This window comes from Pyxicephalus adspersus, chromosome 3 (genome assembly GCF_032062135.1).
Source record: "Pyxicephalus adspersus chromosome 3, UCB_Pads_2.0, whole genome shotgun sequence".
Lineage (NCBI taxonomy): Eukaryota > Metazoa > Chordata > Amphibia > Anura > Pyxicephalidae > Pyxicephalus > Pyxicephalus adspersus.
Window position 1 is genome coordinate 86690845 of NC_092860.1, and position 19052 is coordinate 86709896.

Consider the following 19052-nt stretch of genomic DNA (forward strand, 5'->3'; position numbering starts at 1 on the left):
ACACTTTTATTTAATGGACCTAAAGCTATAGTTTCTTGAATAGTTAATAACATGCTTTTATTATAAAAATTGCCCACATCTTAATAGTACATGTTTCATTTTATCCCATTATTCCCATTTAAGCTATTCTTATTCTTATTCTGCTTTTCACATTTTTCAACACATACTTTAAATATTTCGCTACGAGGTTTGAAGGCTATTGTAATCAAAATGATGCAACATAATGTGTATAGTGTATCAAATTGTATTTTCTATAGCGTTTTCTTTAGTGAAAATAGCCTTATAATTTGCAAATGAAGAAACGAAACAAAAAGCATAGGCTAGAAGACATATATAACAACTGCATATGTCCTTTTTGTCTAACTGCTATCGTATCCTATTTTCTATACAAGCATGTTGTTTTTCAGTATATTGCTACGTGCTTTCTACTTTCCATTAAGTTGACAACCATACGGAGTAGGTACATTTGATTTAAACATATTGTAAGACTATTGCTATCACATTTATCACTTTGTATTTAAAGTAATGGACTTTGTTCCCATAGATGCTCTAAAAAAAGAAGGATAAGCCTTTCAGGGAAGTTTTGCTTGTGGCCATACAAACTCCTGCACGCTAAGCTGAGTGTTGGCAGACAGTTTTTTGGATACGATCTTGTAGTGGGTTTTCCAGCTGGAGAAATGAGGTAGAAGATGCCAATGCATTAGGGTGGCGAGCAGATACTTGGACAACAACACTGGTATTTTGCAGGACGATGCCTAACGGGACTGTAGAGAGGCTTAAATAGACAGATTTGTACATGGCAGCCACAGCTTGCACCAGCAGTTGAAAATATTGCTGCAATCTGTTATGTTACAGAAAGATAAAGCCAAAGGATTTTGTATTCCTTTGTTCAAGACATCTACAGATAACTCTGCTTTTGTTTTTTTACCTTTGCTGCAGTTTATACAGTTTAAAATAAATCTTGTCATAGCATGCATGCTGCTAATGACCAGCTAAACATTTATTTAACATTAATTTCATGAAAAATATGTCAGGCATATCCAAAATTAATGATTATCACAGGACTGAGTGTCCATCACATCTGATTTGATTCAAACAGGACTGTAGCCTTATTGCATGTTGTAATTGGTTCATTATTTCATCTGTACATGTGAAAGAAAGGACTACAGTAAATCAAACATCAGCTTATTAAATGTTCACATGAATTTGAGATAGTCTAAATGATTGTTTTCAATGGATATGTTAATGTTAGTGTTAGCATTTATTTAATTTACTTTAAAAAATGTACTGGGTTTTCTGCTTTCGGTAGCAAACTGGCAAATACCTTCCTTCCCAAGCCACATAACCTTGTGTGTATCAGTAAAAGGCTCATTGATTAAAGCCAAACATTTTGAGTAGTTTTGAAAAGAATAGGTTTGTGATTCAATACCAAAGTGTTGCCTTCTTCTTGAAATGATCAATAAGCAACATTTCCTTGATAAATGAACTAGAAAGTAGAATATACACCAAAAGGCTTTATGTAACCACATCAGTGATATTCAGTCCCAGAAGTGTTCAGCCGGGAAAACTTCAGCCGAGATTTCTTTTTACAAGATCACCATTTGGTGGCATGAGCATCCGGGAGACTTGTAGTGGTTTCAACCCTTCCCCATTTTACTATGACAGAGCACGAATGGAGGAATGATTCACTTTTTTGTTGCAAGCCTAAAAACATTTTCATTGGTAAAGAAAAAGGGTTAGACAAGGGAAAAGGAAACTTCAATTGCAGGGGAACTAATCAATAGCCATGAGCTAATTCCCCATTGTAGGCAATGGAAGGCTATTTTCAGTGGGCAATTTTGTTGTTGCCAAGGTATTGACCATAGCATGGAGAATAAGGCACTGGTGATGAAAAGATTAGTATTACTACTATTGTTATTGTTTTAGTTTAGTAAGGTCCTAGGGAACTGTATGTGTAGATAGTGTTTCTAGTATTATTAGACTATTTTCTACCATGAAAGTAAAATGTTTTATATGAGTTCAAGAGAGCAAAGCAACTCAACCGCATTCCCATATACTGCCCAAGGAAAGAAATACATATAATAGCTTCGGAGATAGTTGCAATATGTCAAAAGATCAGGAGTCCCTGTCAATGACCGATATATATTTTCCATTTACTTGTCTCTTTGACAGCTCTTTTCTTATCCTTCCAATTTACCACAGCTTAGTCTAGGGCCACAAGAATCCATTCCTTTAAAACAAACAGGTACGCCAATTGGAAAAATAGCTAAAATGTAATTTTTTATTTCTGCTTAGTAACTATGTAACTTGTTATCTAGTAACTATTTGCTAGAATGCATTTAGGGGCAATTCCCTCAATCATTCCATGGTGGGAATCAATTACTAACATTGAAACACATTGACCTGCAAGATTTTCCAGGAAGAGGGAATGTTTGAGGGAAGGTCTAATTCCTTGTTTTATAAACAGAGCCTAAATGGTATTGTTGTTTTAGTTTTTAGGCTTTACTCCTTTTGCAGACATCTTTTGAGAATTTTAACAAGTCTATGGCTTGTACATTATTACTTAAAGTTAAACTAAATTGTATCCCAAAAATTACAATATCTACCATATTAGAGCTCCCTGATCTGACACCTTAGGAGCAAATGGTGTTAATTGTAAAATGCTTCTGCTATGTAAGTAGCCTCAGTGTCCCCAATTTGTATTTCAGGCTCCTAGGATTATGAAAAACAGCAACCCTGATGTTTATTTTCTCAAGTTTTTAAACTTGTGACCCTATATGTATTAATATATACCCTGTGTACCCTGAAAATTTCAAGTTGTTACAACCAATGGTTTAGGAGATCTGAAGGTTTGTACACAGTGAGTTGTTAGGCTGCAGAATATACAAGCAGCTTTTACACTCACATACAGCTATCGCACTACTGCTGATGATGTTGTTGCAGACACCCACATGTTCACGCCCCTCGAGATTACCCATGCCCCTCGGGATTACATGTTTTATTTGATATTCAACAAAGGAGCTGCTCTTGCCCAGCTGTCATCTGTTCAGATGACAAACTACCGCTGATGAGGCACATGCTGTAGGTGGATCGCCCGGAAGAAAGCCTCTGAGGAGAACTATGGACGGGTTCAAAGTTGTAAATTATTATTAGAACCTATTGAAAATTACCAATTCTGCCCTATAACTGGACAGTGTATGGGTAATTTATATGTTCACTAGCTGCATTGTGATTTCATGGTCCACTAAGCTAATCATGCTGAATCATATTCACACAGATGTAAGTATGGGACTGGGGAAGTAAAAGCAATAAGAAAATATCTAGCTACAGTTAAGAAAAATGCAACTGCTGTTACAACAAAATCCATAAATTCTAAAAGCTCTGGTTCTGTTACTGTCATCCTAACCATTAACAAAACATATATTTTATCACATTAGCCTGAGGGCCTCGTTAATTCTCCAAAAACATGAAGGATTTATAAACAGAATGGTTTTGAGAAAAAAATATGCCGCAGTGTACTTATTAAGATAGATCATTATTATAAATTCAGAACAGTCTAATTAAATTGTCAAGGGCCACTCACCAGCCAAAATTTCCGTCTTTTTTAATTACTATCCAATTAACCAATTAGCTTAGCTGCATATACAAGGTCTTTTGATTCTGTATGTATACTGTAGCTGGGTACCCCCCTAATCTACAACTGAAGTGTTGATATATAGATTGCATAGCTTCGTATTCCAGCTCACATATATAGCATATTGTTGAAGGTGTGTGTCTTTTCTGAGACACATGCGAGCATGGTTGAGGGTTAGTCTCTTCTGAACTAATGTGCTTAAGTCTGAAAGTTTGATTTTTGTTTAATGATGTACAGTGAGAGAGGCAGAAGGTTGTTTCAATGAGTTTGGATTCACGTATAAGCTAATATGAATTCAACTCCAGACATAATAAATAAACTTATCATCTAAAGGGAAACACAAGAGGTGTGCATAGGTGGGAGTTGGCACAAGCTAGGAGTATATCATTTCCTTTCTTAAAACATCTACTTTCTTAACCCCCCCCAATTATGCAGGCTATCTCCTACATCCTGCAATGCAGCTGTTATTCACCTTGACTAGGGCAGCTCCCGCAGTACTTCTGGGCCACTTAGATTTAGGTGTTTAAGATCTCATATACCTCTGTTCTGCAGTTGTGTCTCTGTCTCCCACTTCTCTGAGCCATTCCCAAAACTTACAGCCCCATAACTTTTTTTTGTGAAAGGCACAAATAAAACTTAAGAAAATATTTTTGACTTTAAAATTACATTAGGTAGTATGACTGGAGTTTATTAAATATGGTTGGTATGGTATGAACATTAATGACAGACAAAGCAGGTATAATGTGCACTTTTGTGAGCGGCTATATACTGGCCTTTGTGTAAATACCTGTATATTTGCATGGCCTTCTGTAAGAGTCAAAATGTGGGTACAGATTACAATGGCGCAACAAATAACTTTATCGCTTTCGTCTTTACTTCCTAACAAATGATTTGTCTATTCCTATTTCTAGGGTTTGGACTAAAACAATTAAAAATATAAATATGAAAAAATCAAAAAGTTTTACTCACACGTTGCAATTCTCTGTATTTTGGATAAGGAAAAAGTTATTTTTTTAACCAATTGTCAGTCTCTTTTTACCAATCAGTATAAATACATGCACTGCTCTAGTTTCGTAATAAGCAAAGATGTGTGTTGCATAAACATTGTTACCTGCTTTCTGTCTCTTATGTAAATTTCCAATCTGGCCTCCTCATTTATGCTTTCAGTACAGTGCAGCATGCCACCAAGCCAACAACGTAGGCGTATGAATTCCAAATGTGCTTAGCAGTTTGGACCAAGAAACTATCTTTTCCACAATGTTTTTTTATGTTTTATGTGTTCTAATTATACTCTGTCTATGGTGAGGTTCTTTTTATTGCACCCCAGTGTCATATTAAATAATATACTCACCAATCTTCCCATCGTGATGCAGAATGATTTCTGGCACACCACCAGTTAAAGCATAGACTGTATATACGAAGGTCGGCACAGTGGAAATTCACAATTGCCAAACATACGCTCAGTCATCCCAGGAGATTCATGTTAACCACAGAGAAGTTCTGAAGTTAACAAGAAGCCAAACAGTCCTTTTCTAAGTGCTAAATTTGTCCAGCATAAATTTAGTGGAAAAACTGCAGCAACTGCCTGCAATGCGAACATTTTGTTCTTGCTAATTACATGCTTCCTTGTATCCCACCTACCCACATATATATATCTCTATTATCCTCTATTTTACTGTCAGCCTGTAAATAACCACTCTGACACCAGGCACGGGCCTTTGCTCTTTAAAACACAAAGAGCAGAACTCTCAGATCACACTTGTTATCATGTGTAACAGCTACCGAGAGGTTTTAATGATAACCACAGATAATGTTTTTCACATTACAGAGGTAGGTATAAGCTTATTTTTACTGGCAACTATTTTGCATTTACTTATTCGTCTTTACTGTACTTAAATACCTGTGATTATATAGCAACAATGCCTTCTGATATAGAACAATATAACCATATATTCAGATATATACCCATTGACTTCAGATTCAGAGCTTAAAGGGGATATAACATGTTTTTCATTTATTTAAAAGAACACCTAAAAGAGATCAGTATGATGTTAAGACTAAATGATGATATATTCAAAGTAAATTGTGTAATAAATATGTGCATGAAGGCAACAGTATTTGATTATTAATATTAATAATATTATTACCTTGTATATATAGCGCCGACATAATACGCAGCCCCTTACATAGTCCACAGTCATGTCACTAACTGTCCCTCAATTTAATGTCCTTACTTTATTCATATGTCATGAACATGTTGTCTAAGGCCAATTAGGAGGAAAGCCAATTAACCTAACTACATGTTTTTGGGATGTGGGAGGAGACTGGAGTACACGGAGGAAACCCACACAAACCCGGGGAGAACCTGCAAACTCCATGCAGATAGTGTTCTGGCCGAGTGTCGATCCTGAGACCTAGCGCTACAAAGGCATGGCATAAGTAGCCTTCCAATTTATAGCTCAGCTAAACCCAACAACAAACAATACAAATTCTTAACGCAGGTATGTTGATTTAAGTAAATTATAAGTATTACCTTTAGAGTTGAACTTTACAAATTCAAAAACCCATTGTGTAGCTGTGTTTGGCTATAAATGTGCACTTATTCACACAGCCAGGAGTCAGCCTTCTCCTTCACATGTAGACACATGGTTTCCATGACTGTAATGTAGGGATGCTGAGAAATGAAGTCTGGCAATTGTTATAATTGCTATTAGAATTTGCCTTGTTTAATATTGGGTTTAGTTGGGCTTTAAGACTGCATGCAAGCTAGTATGGGGAACCTTGCAAATATCATCTGGAAGTAAAGATGATATGAACTTTTATGTGCTTATGTTTGCAAACAACCACATCAAACAAATTAGTGCTATCCTAAAGGAATCTTTACTCAGAGGAATAGGTTCACTGATTTTTGCAATTAACTTTACAGTACATAAGTAAAGGCAATAATCAGAAGAAACAAATGCAGACAGCAGGTGGACATACAAAATCAATAGGGGGATCAGTGGGATTCTTCATGCTAACTACAATACCAATACTTCCAGCTAAAAGTAGATCACATATTAGAATTTACTCTGCCAGATCAGGAAGACTTTAATTAAACTGGTTGCTTTGAACTTTACACAACAGAAAACAGTGGGAATTATTTTGAAAATTAAAAATTACAATTTGCACCCAATGACAAAATAATTTTTTTGTTTTGTTCATCTACTTCTAGATGGACACTTGCCTGTACTAATTCAAAAAAATGGTAATTATTTGTAAATTTAAAAAATGCAAATGGCACACAATGACAACGTTACATATTTAGTTAGGTTGAAAAAAGACATACGTTCATCAAGTCCAGTCACTAGGGAACCATTATTTTTATGTTTAGTCCACCTGACTCTAGATAGACACTTGCTTGTAATAACTCATCTAAGTACAAATATTTATTTGAATTACTACCAGTGGTGTGTGCCACCTAGGTGCATTTTCGTTGGATTCTTTGCTGTGGGGTCATTAGAAATGTTTCATGCAAACATTTCTTATAAATGTATAACATGGTCTTAAGTAAAACTTTACTAAAGCCACTATACAAAGCTAACAATAAATATTTTGTAAGGGAAATAGTAACATGCACAGTACACCATTTTAGAAGTTTATATTTAGCAATTACAGTACATTTCATTGTACTTCCTAATCTATATTGATAAAATACCAAATCTAATTAGTTGCTAACAGTTAGTGCATTTTACAAGGTATCAATAAAAACCTTCATGTATATGGTATATTATGGTACAACAGGTTAAAAGTGGAAAAGGATACATTCAGAAAATAAATGTCATGCAGTTCCATTAGCCCTAGAGTCCAAAAAACCTTTACTGTGTTCCTGACACTTATGAGGTGAAACATTTACACAAGATCTTCTTTTCAAAAGTTTGGCAAAAATTAATTGGACTTGAAAAGTCTAGGACAACATAGAGAACAAATCAAAAAAGGACATCACAACATCACTGAGCTACAAAAGAACACAGAAAAAGAAATGCTGTAATTACACATAAAGGGAAAGGATGGGAACTTTTCTCAGTGGTAATCATTCTTGACATACCATGGTATCCAACATTTCTATATATATATAGAAACACACTTTCATCGGTGAAACTGGATGATCCAGCAAACCTGGAATGGATCTGGTTCAGGATTAAAAACAAATAGCAAATGACTTTTAGGAAATCCATTCCAGAATTGCTGGATCATCCAGCTGCACTGATGAAAGTGCATCCTCTCCAGCCTTAGAGAGCTTTATTAACCTCCCTGGTGGTATTCACGAGTGTGGCTCGGGGTGGATTTCCCATACCAAAAGTGGTAACCCCGAGCCACACCTGTGGTGAAAGTTTCCGAACAGGGTCCTACTGATTGCTGTAAATGCTATATTCATTCACTAGGCAAAAGCGTATAATGTTGTGATATTAGTGTGTGTTCCACATATGTTTATTAGGTGTCTGTACTTGCAGCATGCAACATTTAAATGTGTCAACTGTTTAACCTAAGGACAAATTAATTGATTAGCTCCAACCACATTTTATTCAGAATAATAGTATTGAAGTTGTATGTGGAAATCAGGCTCAGGATTTCTACTTTTTGCCGGTTAAAAATATAAAACATACCTCGAGATTGTAGTATATACACAACAGATTTGTTTTTAACTTGTGTTAAGAGGTTTATCTAAATTGAAAAAAAAACATCTTAACCAGAAAAAAATCATATTTCATGTCAAACCATCTATCACACATTCTTGGTATGAAAATTTTTGTGATTCACACTGCAAGCAACTCAGTATTCTTTAATGAATGCCAAAGGTTGATAGTCTTTCTTCAGATGAGAGATTCTGCTAAGATTCACACTGAGAACTGTTCCTCTACATTACCCCAATTGTTCTGTTTTTCTGCAAAACAATGAAGCCTGTAACCTTTGCACACCACATAAGCTGTGCTATTTAGTGCTTAACGTCCTAATCAGCTTTTTATTTCTCTGCATATTATTTCTCTTTTCTTCCTATCATTTCCTGCAAAACATTAAAGGAGCAATATGATTTCTCAATTTGTTTAAGGGTTAATGCCCACAGAAGTTGCATCAAACCTTGTTATGCATAATGACTCTGCAACATCCTTTACTTATGTTTATGTGTCATTATGCCTTTGTCTTGTGATTGGAACTTTTTTTTATTAAAAATATATAAGGCTTACTCATAACCCAAATAATATGTCTATGGATATATGACTATTAACCAATTAGGATTCAAACATATTTGCTATTACTGTTTAAGGAAAAAGACGAAGGGACTGCCACTGCTTCTGCTAGACAACTAAGCATCAAGAATAATCTTCTTTTTTTATAGTGGTATTAGCTGTCAGATGAACTAGTAAAGGTATTGCACATGTAGACAAAGGTGTACCACAAATTCTTTATAACACCCACATTTGTAACTGTATGTCACTTTTACAAATATTACAAAACAAAAAAAAACAATATTGTTGTAATTAGGCCCATATTTGTATAATTGTATTAATGTTATAATTGTTTTAAAATAACCTAATTTCACTCCTAAATGATACCAACTACCCATACATTTTTATTCCTGCTATTCCTATGCACCTGCTATATTGAAACTAGCTTGGTATGGGTTTTAAATTAGGTTCCTTGATATGATTTCTGTTTAACCTAAAGAGGACACAGTCCAAATATAGAAAGCTTATGTGTAATTTATTTGAAGGAACATATATGATACTATCTCTGTAATGAACTGTTAAGGATTTGCACAGATCATATACTAGCTTATTACACAAAATAAAAGATGACATAAACAAAAATAGGCAATCCCTCATTTAGCACTATAGCAGCATAATGCAAAAGTTTAGTATCCCAAGACTTTTCTACTTACTACTTTCTCCTTTTTCCATTGTCTTTCTTTTTCTTCAAACAGCCTCTCACAGCCTTAAAAATCTCTCTTTTCTCTACGCTCTCTCTGAGCAGCTGCTAAGCTACTACTGACTGGTCCCCTAGAAATGATTTATCAAATTTTTAATACCAATAGATCCACAAGGAAAGTAGTAACAACACAAACCTTTAAAGAGAGATAAGTTGTACTTTATACCATCTCCCAGGGCATCAGTAATGTAGGAAACACTGTACCCACTAGCCCTGTGAGTGAATCTTATTTTTATGGCATCTTCCTAATGAAGTCATCTCATTCTTAAAGAGCAACTCTAACTTCATGGAGCCAGGAAGAGGACCAGTGCTGGGTTGCAGAGAGGTAAGTCTCCAAGAGTGCTTTGGCTAGGGTGAGTATTGCAATTAAAAATGCTCCTTTATTTAAATCCCAAGTACGGGATGTAAACCCCCAGCAAACCAGGAATGGATCTGATCCAGGATTTAAAACATTTGATAGCAAATAGCAAATTACTTTGAAGAAATCCATTCCAGGTTTGCTGAATCACCCAGCTTCACTGATGAAAGTGTATCCTCTCCAGCTTTGGGGATCTTTAACAAATCAAGGCCGGAGTACCTGATTGCTAGGAAGCAGACTTTAGGTTAATTAAATTGAAAAGCTGAATTTTAATGTGTAGCAATTGCAGTTATTCACTGAACTCTAGTAACAATAATGTCACGCAATATTTAGAATTTTGTGCAACTAAATACACAGTTAAAAAGTTAGCAAAATAAAATAGACTTTTTTGGACTGGAAGTTGCTTTTATGATTTCTGATTTCTCTTTGTCATGATTGAAGACATAATATGTCGCTTTGATTTGCTATATAGATTGGGTCAGGCAAACACTGAATATGGTGTATGTGTAGAGTAGCTTAAAAATAACACAATCCTGCATGTTTGTTTTCAGATAGCAATAAGTACCGTTTTTTTCGGACCATAAGACGCTCCGGACTATAAGACGCACCAGGTTTTCCGCACAAGGGAAAACAAGAAAAAAAAAAATTGATTTGATTTCCCCTGAGATCCAGCGTGCGGCACTTGTGCCCGCCCACCAAGGCGGCGCCAATCGGCATTCATCAAATCAATCGGCGCCGCCTTCGTGGGCGGGCACAAGTGCCGCACGCTTGAACACAGGGGAACACAGAGGAGGAACACAGACACTGGCTGCTGTCAGCCTCTGTCTGTTTTCCTCCTGTGTTCCCCTGAGATCCAGCGTGCGGCACTTGTGCCCGCCCACCAAGGCGGCGCCAATCGGCATTCATCAAATCAATCGGCGCCGCCTTCGTGGGCGGGCACAAGTTCACAGAACAGGCAGAGATCGGCGCAGCCGGGGACCGGCGGGGACACAGGTAAGTAAAAAAATATGCCCCTGTACCTCTGCATTCGGACCATAAGACGCACCCTGATTTTCCCCCCACTTTAGGAGGAAAAAAAGTGCGTCTTATGGTCCGAAAAATACGGTAATGCTTGTGAATTGATAACTTTTATAATTTTGATTTAAGCATGTTGGGCCCAAATTTTCAATACACATTGTGAAAAAATAACGTATTTACACAGTACATGTCTGGCACATGCTCGTTACATCTGCCAACACACACGCCAAAACCTTAATTTTCCTTTTTAATGTAAAAAGGGCTACAAAAGCAATTCAAGCCCTACATTCTGGGGCACTGGGATTGCAGCATAGGGTCATTACGAGTGCAGCATGTTCCTTTCTTTTTTGATATAAAGATATATCTATATATATATATATATATATATATATATATATATAAAGATATATATAGAGATAAAGACTGGCTGCAAGTCATTACAGAATAATATAAACATTAAGTTTTAATATTTAATTCACATAAAAAGCTTTAAATCTAATACTCTACTAAAGAAATATCCCAGCACCATATAATTTATCACATTAAGAAGCAAAAGTCAAAACACAGAAAGTTGGTCAGTGAATTACATTCTAAGATACCCAAAGGGATGCAATGAATTAGAGAGTTAATAAAATATAATTTTTTTCTGGATAAAGTCTTCATTTTTATTGTTTAAATGTAATTGGGGTCAGTCATGCAGAAATTGGTTTAGGTGGAAACATTTTTATTAAGTTTAATTGATTATGTGGAAATAGATTGAACAGATTTAGTGCCTCGGCATTGCTGTGAGATGATATTAACACAAAAACTAAGTGTCTCCTGTTCTTTAAATGACACTAAAAAATTGCAGCAAGTTCACAACTCAAAGGGTTCTTTACAAACATTTAAATGGGCAAAAAATCTATGAATCTGGCTTTGATTCATTTGCAATATTTAGCATACCCAGATGGTTGGTTAACGTGTGGTTTCTTGTAAAGGTTAGACCCTAAATCTAGTTGAACTTACATGCATAAGTAATTTACATGCAGCTATTGAATGCACAAAATCATCTGATGCCTATGCAGTAACAGGTTTGTCCAGCATTTCCCAGAAGGTGCATTGATAATAATTGGAGTGAGTGTCAGGCATGACCAGATAATAAAAGAAAATGAGGAATGCAGCAGAGCATAATGATTTACTATGGGCTCATATTTATATCTCGACTCTATCTCAACTATATAAACTCACTTTGCGGTCAGATGGGTTTTGGGCAGGGGGTTACATGCTGCTATTCCGCCCAAGCCTACTCTGCCCTCCTAACTTCCCTTCTGTATTTAAAACAGCACCCACCTGGTGTACAGTAAGTGTGCAGCACTAAGTTCAAAACACCTTATCAACCATTTAGTCACATTCACTGCCTACTTAACCAAGAAATAAAAGTAAAAGTAGAGCACTTTCCACTTCCTCATTTCCACAAAAAATGTTTTATTGTTAACACCACATAGGACAAAAGAACAGCACAAGATTTCAGGCAGAATCAACTGGTATTTTCTTTTAATTAGACATAACAAAACAAGTTTAATTATAAATTTTACAAATAGACCAAAAAAGGGAGCAAATACCAGTGATTAAATATACTTTTTTGAAAGATGATTTTTATATAAGAGTTTTTAGAAAGAGAACACATATCCATAAATAACAGACAGATAAAGCACAAAGACAAATTATAATGTAAACATAAGTATATGTAAGTATAATGTAATGTAAACATAAACAATAAATCCAGAAGAGAAAAAAAGGTAAGGAAACCAGCCAACAACATTAGCATAATAATAGGGTATAATAAAACTCCTACATTTTAAACATGCATCTAGGTTGGGCTAACGAAGAAGACCATGAAGAAATATGCTTTAAAATGTATAAAGCTGTGTTTTAAAAATAATAGTTTACAGACATTCAATTAAAGAATGGCAATTGGCTAGAAACATAGTTTGTAATGAATATGGGTTCAGCCAAGCCTTGAAATGCTGCAAGGTAATACTCGAGGGCAATTTTGTCAGAAATACCGAAATAGCATTTTCACTGTAAAATAAAGTGCAGCAAAATTTAGCAATCATTCGTATCCTTGAGTATATCATTGGTGCTTTTCACCATTCTTACTTTAGGCAAACAAAACAGGTGATATGTGTCTAGTCAATAAAAATCATGAGTCCCACACATAAGAAGAGAAAGCCTTTGGTCATATATAATGCTATTTACATGTAAAAATGGTCTCTTCACCATGCTTATTTGACGAAAATCAAAGAAAACAGGTTATATGTTATGTGTCTAGTCTATAAAAATTATAAATTACACACATGAGGGCAGCAGAAGCCGTTTGGCCATGTGTTTTACGTGTATATATGGTCTTTCTAGCTGAACCATCACATAATGAAATTACAGTTGTACAGAAAACGCCATGGGATGCGTTCAATATTGTTTATTGTTGCCTTGTATAGCTTGCGATAGAGATCATGCACAGAATGGTTGGAACTTACTGTATTTAATTTATTGTGTATGAAAGTTTTCGTCCTTATCTGTATAAAGATAGCCATACGTTACATTTTTGTAAGTGTTTGAAGTGATCCAAGTAAATATCCCAGTGTTCATAACGTAAATAAAAGGTTGGTCAAATGGAAAAAATAGTAGTGCATTTCCTGGCATGTGCCCAAACACCCCCTGTAAATCACAGGCATTGCTGCTTCTGATTGCTAGTGATGTCATTACTGCACTGTTCACTCTTCTTCTTGCCGTATTCTCTACATTCTCTTATAAACAAGGCATATTGTCAGTGATATAGAAAATATAAGCTGTAAGGAGACTACAGGTAATGCTGGGGACTAGCTCTTCCCTCTTTTGGGCACAGCTGTCCACAGACATAGGATGTGTAGACGCAAAAGATCTTTACTAAAACATCTATGCTAAGGTTAGGCAACAGGTTAGGAAGTACCAGTGGAATTGCTTGCAACTTAACTGTTACCAAAGAGAGCTAAAAAGATGATCTCACATTTGTAGGTAAGTTGAAGGGGCTATAGAAAGGCAAATGACAGAGAACATTGGACAGTGAGAAAATTACTGGACTTGAAAAAGAGCTACCCATGCCTTGCCAGAGCAAACAGAAGAATTGGCCCAAATATTTTAATGGCACATTAGTCATGAAAGCTTTGTTCCATTTTTATTATGTTATCATGAAGATTAATTTTTACATGTTGGACAATCTTTTTGCAGAACAACTACATTTTACATCAAAATGTGTTTTTTCACCTCTACAAGGCTGGACTACTACAAGTGATTTTCCTTATTCTGCACATTACGTTTATTGACTTTTGCATGGTCACTTTTGTAGCTCTTAGGGATACAGTTCATGTTTGCTTTTATCATAGGTTCATTGTAAATTCTGTAGCCAGAAATACCCAACAAGCTTCCCACATCCTTTAATTGCCTATGGTTTCATGCTTTTTCTTTATTAGTAGATTGCTTATAATCCCTACAAAGGGCCAGGATTGACAACAAGATTTGCATCCTATAGGCTTCACATGCGTATGACTTAGAATTTAAAAATGTTGAGCAAGATTAACGGAACCATTTGTGAGCTGAACCCAGGCAGGTTCGCTTGTGCCCAGCTCTAATTATAATCCATTAAAACTTACCTAAATACACTGGAATTTTAAGCTTTTAATTTGCATCTTAATATGATATGATACTTATATGTGACAAATATTTTATGAAGAATCATTTTATGCTCTAGACTTGACATTCTGATCCTATAGAGAAGCCTGTAGGAAGCATCTGTAACAATCCATTGTCTGGAAGGCTGTATATTTGTTTGCATTAGCGATGGAGATTGATATGCACAACAATTCATTTATCATAATTACTGCTAATCAATACTGATCATCAGGATATCTTAAACAGACTACACCAGATGTGATTAGCTGTCAGCTCCTATTGAGTAAAGACACATTGAAGAGATTCTACAGTAAGCTAAAGCTACTCGTGTAATGCCTACAGATGTTTTCTAGCCCTTTGTCATTCAGCACTTGGAATTTATAATGAGCTAACATGCTGCTATGTTATTAAGTTTAATTCTATTTAAATCTATTTCACTCAGAATGAAATACAATGCTGAAAAGATTATCTCACTTTCAAGTGAGCCCTGGTTCATAAAATTAAAGGTACATTTGCACATCAAACAAATACATTTGAACTGAACCTATTTTACCACCAAAGTTTTTCTTTATAAAGGGTCACTCAAAACACTTTAAAAGTGTTCATTACATATATTGTACAAAGGTCCTTTAGTACTTGGTAAACATATGGCACAGAATAAATTGCCAGTGTACTTATGGCTTTAGGTTCATATGTTAACTTGGCAAGCATTGACCACTAATATATATATGTCCTTGTAAAGTGAATCTGTTATTTTGTATTCTACATTTTTGATGCTCTTGCTATCAATTTCCAGTAATTAATATCACAATTATCACAAATAATAGGAGGTGCACAAATGCATGAGAATTGAAGGGTTGAAAGCACACCCCAGGATGAAGGAGTGTTGTTTTGTATATTATGTAGTGCTAAAGCTGTCACTGTACTGCCATTGATCTGCAGGTCTATGGGCTTGCAGTGCTAATTTCTAACCATTGAGGACAAGCTTGTTTGCATCAGGGACAAACCTTTACATGAGTAGCACATTTACATGTGCGTTCTCCCCTTACTATTAATCTCTTTCTTTGGGGCCCTATGAGCCCTACCATATGAGGCCTACCTTAACATCTGACTCCCCTTACAATTAGTATCTGCCTCTTCAAGTCTGGACTACATTTTCAGATTAGAGTCCCCCACTTCACATCAGTGTCACCAACTTTAAATCAGAGACCCCTTTCTCATAAGAGGCCTTCTTTCGTGACAGTTCTCCCCTTCACACCCTTACTGGCCAAGCACTGTTGTAAATGGAACCATCAAAGGAGAATTTCTACTACTTTTGCCATACTCTGACAGATAACATCATCTAATGCAGAGCCAGGAAGAAAAAGCCAAAGGTGGAAGATCTCGATGTACAACAGTGAGGGGCCATACAGTCATTAGGACCCCTGCAGGCTTAATGAGTAGGGGGCCCAGGCTTGATTGAAACCTCTTCAACCCCTCTTCCTACACTACTGTCAGGAATGTAGCATGGAGCTGATCCGCAACTAGTTCAATGCTTTATGAGGTTACTTTCATCTGTAAAATATTCAGCTTTGAATTGGTAATTGTTCAGTGTATTTAAAAGAAGAAAAATAAAATCAGGTTATCTGAATTCCAGAGCTCTTCAATCCTTTTAATGACTAAAAGCTTTCCTTATTAGATGTGTTTTTTACTAATAGGATGTTTTTTTTTTACAGGTCGTTGAAACAAACTTGGTTGCCTTTGATTGTCACTGGATCATAATAAATGAGGTAAATACCATACTCGTCTTACTGTGAAGTGCTGATCTATTTGCATAAAGATAGACCATTCTACATGATGTGAGCGTAACCTGTGGTATTATAACAATATGACTTTGATAGTTTTTTAGAGTTTTTTTGGGTGCTAGTGACTAGGTACATATATAAACTTTCTATATCTCCTAGAAATTTAACTTCTTTATGGTAGTGGTAAGGCTACAGAGAAGTTGTAGCCATTCTTAGTTGCACAAGTGCAGCCTCTATGACCCTAATATATGGTGCACTTGTGTGTGTTTGCTGTGCAATTTGGGTTTTCAAAAACTATAAAAAATATTTTACTTTTATAATTAAATTTCTATCCAAAGATAGATTTGAGACCTTTAATAAAATAACAGTAAGCAGCAATGATATTGTGCTGCTCCTTTGATGAATTAACCATCGCCCTGTGCATCACAAAGAATGAAAACAAAATAATTTATTTATGTTCTCTAAGTTTTCTCAAAATATGTTTTTTTTTATTTATTTTACAAATTCTGATGAAATTGTGGTTTCTGTGGAAGGACAAAGCAGCAAAATGCTGCAGGTGGATCAGAGCCAAATATTCAGGTAGGCAAATAGCCGGCAGAGTACATTTTGTGCAGCCAAAATAGAAGAAAGCATTATATTGGAGTGGATTTACTAAAGAAATGCCGTTCACTTAACAATGTGAACTATCCATTGCTTAAACTTGATTGGATGAATTTTCCCCTGCAAGGAATAATTTATTATACTGTAAATAAGATATATAGTATATATTGTATTTAATAGTATATAAGTAAACAGACTAAATTTCATTTTAGTAAATTAACACACTTGTGTGTCCTATAGAAAACATTCAATTTTGATTCCATTAAAAATACAACCTATTACCACTTGATCAATAAATACCACTGTAGGCTGGCTGTGACTAAGTAGTCAGAACAATACATTGAATGCAACCAAGTTGGGTATAATGCATTTCCTGGCCTGCACATTGTACCCAACAATATGAAAGCATTAGCAAAGTTAAGCTATTTGTTTCAGATGTCACATGTTGGATTATATTTTTGCTGTGGTCAGGAAACCAGTCCACATACAAACATTTCTGGCAACAATCTCTCTTCTTCATGGTATATCTCTTATGGTCTGTAGAGTATCTTTCAACATAGGACACCTTCATCTACAACATTCTAAAAAATAATCATTTACAGTGTTCTTCCCAGCTACTTTTTGCCCGGCGCACCACCTGGAACTTTAGTAACCACCTGGCTCTTTGTGGGTGGTTACTGAAGAGTTGGGGGACAATACAGGGGCTGCCACCCACCTACAAATCTTTTCCCACCCAACTTAAAAAATGCATGGGTTTAACACTGATTTACCACTTGTGTTACTATTAATGCCAACAAAACAATCATGGAAAACACCCAACTTTAAAAACAGAATCGTGGACATGATGAGCAAACAGAAGCCTAATGCTATGTTACTAAGAAAAATATGTGGTTTTCTTTGGTGAAATACATTTAGGAAATACATATTTAAAAATATTGACATTTTTTCTATTTACCATAGCTTGCCCTTGTTCTATTTTTTTTGTGTTTACCTTTTCTCTTTTCTCCTCTTTTTGCTGCTCTTGTGTCACTTTTGCATCCATTCTCCATTCTCCATACATTCCATGGTACTTCTACTTTTACAGCCTCTGATCTGGGTAGCTATACTTTCTATACCCTATATAACGATTTAATTACTAAGCTTACCTTAAAATAATGATTGTAGTGTAGTTATCTTATACCTTTGCAAATTAAATTTTTTTATATAGATATTCCTTATTCAATAGTTCAATCAAATATTATCCAAAATTCACTTTTTTACACTGATCTCAATAAGAAAGCTTTCTTTAAAATTCAGCATGTTTAATTCCCCAAACCAATAAGGAGAACAACTAGTCAGTGATAAACCACTTTACCTGATTTTAGGTAGTTTATGCTGATGTAGCACTCATAGGAGCAGGAAGGTCATATAGTACAGCACAGAGAGAATTTATCAATACAAACATGCAGAATATTCTACTCAAGTTAAGTTTCAAGAAGAGACATAGTCACCTTCACTGTCACTTAAATAGTGTCATCTAGGCAGCATTTGGCTCTTTCACATAATCAACCTAGATTATGCTATATCCAATTTAATCAAATGAGCTCAAGCCAGGATTGAAACCTTGTATTTCAACCAGGTGTTTTAAAGGAACCATGAGGGTATTGTAGTATTGTTGAGTTTAGAATATAGTTATTTGAACATACTGACACTTTATTAATAGGGGAAGTTTTATTCCTAAAAGCAGAGAATTTAAACAGGTATAACTTTGCAATCTGAATTAGATCCGACCTCATTAAAAATGTTTGTTTCTCTCTCTATTTAGTTCAGTTTGTGTTGTCCTTAGAAATGGGATTTAGGACTGTAAATTTGCCCCTACCTTTCTTTCTAAAGATATTTTTGTACCAAATGTAAAATTACATTTTTTATTAGGCTGGTGTACAGATATGTATGACCTTGCTGATTTACAGTTTACCTGACACACTTAGCTTAGTGGCCTGTCTAGAATCAACCAACTTTTTGGCTG

General features: G+C 35.5%; 1 protein-coding gene across 2 annotated transcripts in view; it reads left to right on the forward strand.

The window, feature by feature from the left end:
* The window catches only part of GRID2 (glutamate ionotropic receptor delta type subunit 2), a 579007-nt gene that overhangs the window by 320124 nt on the left and 239831 nt on the right, over positions 1 to 19052 (forward strand). For both annotated transcript variants that reach the window (XR_011919919.1, XM_072405568.1), the window contains exon 5: positions 16379 to 16432. Coding sequence is in view for 1 of the 2 variants with exons in the window: in XM_072405568.1 (XP_072261669.1) it covers positions 16379 to 16432 (54 nt within the window). In the remaining variant the exon portion in view is untranslated. The remainder of the gene's footprint in view (positions 1 to 16378; positions 16433 to 19052) is intronic.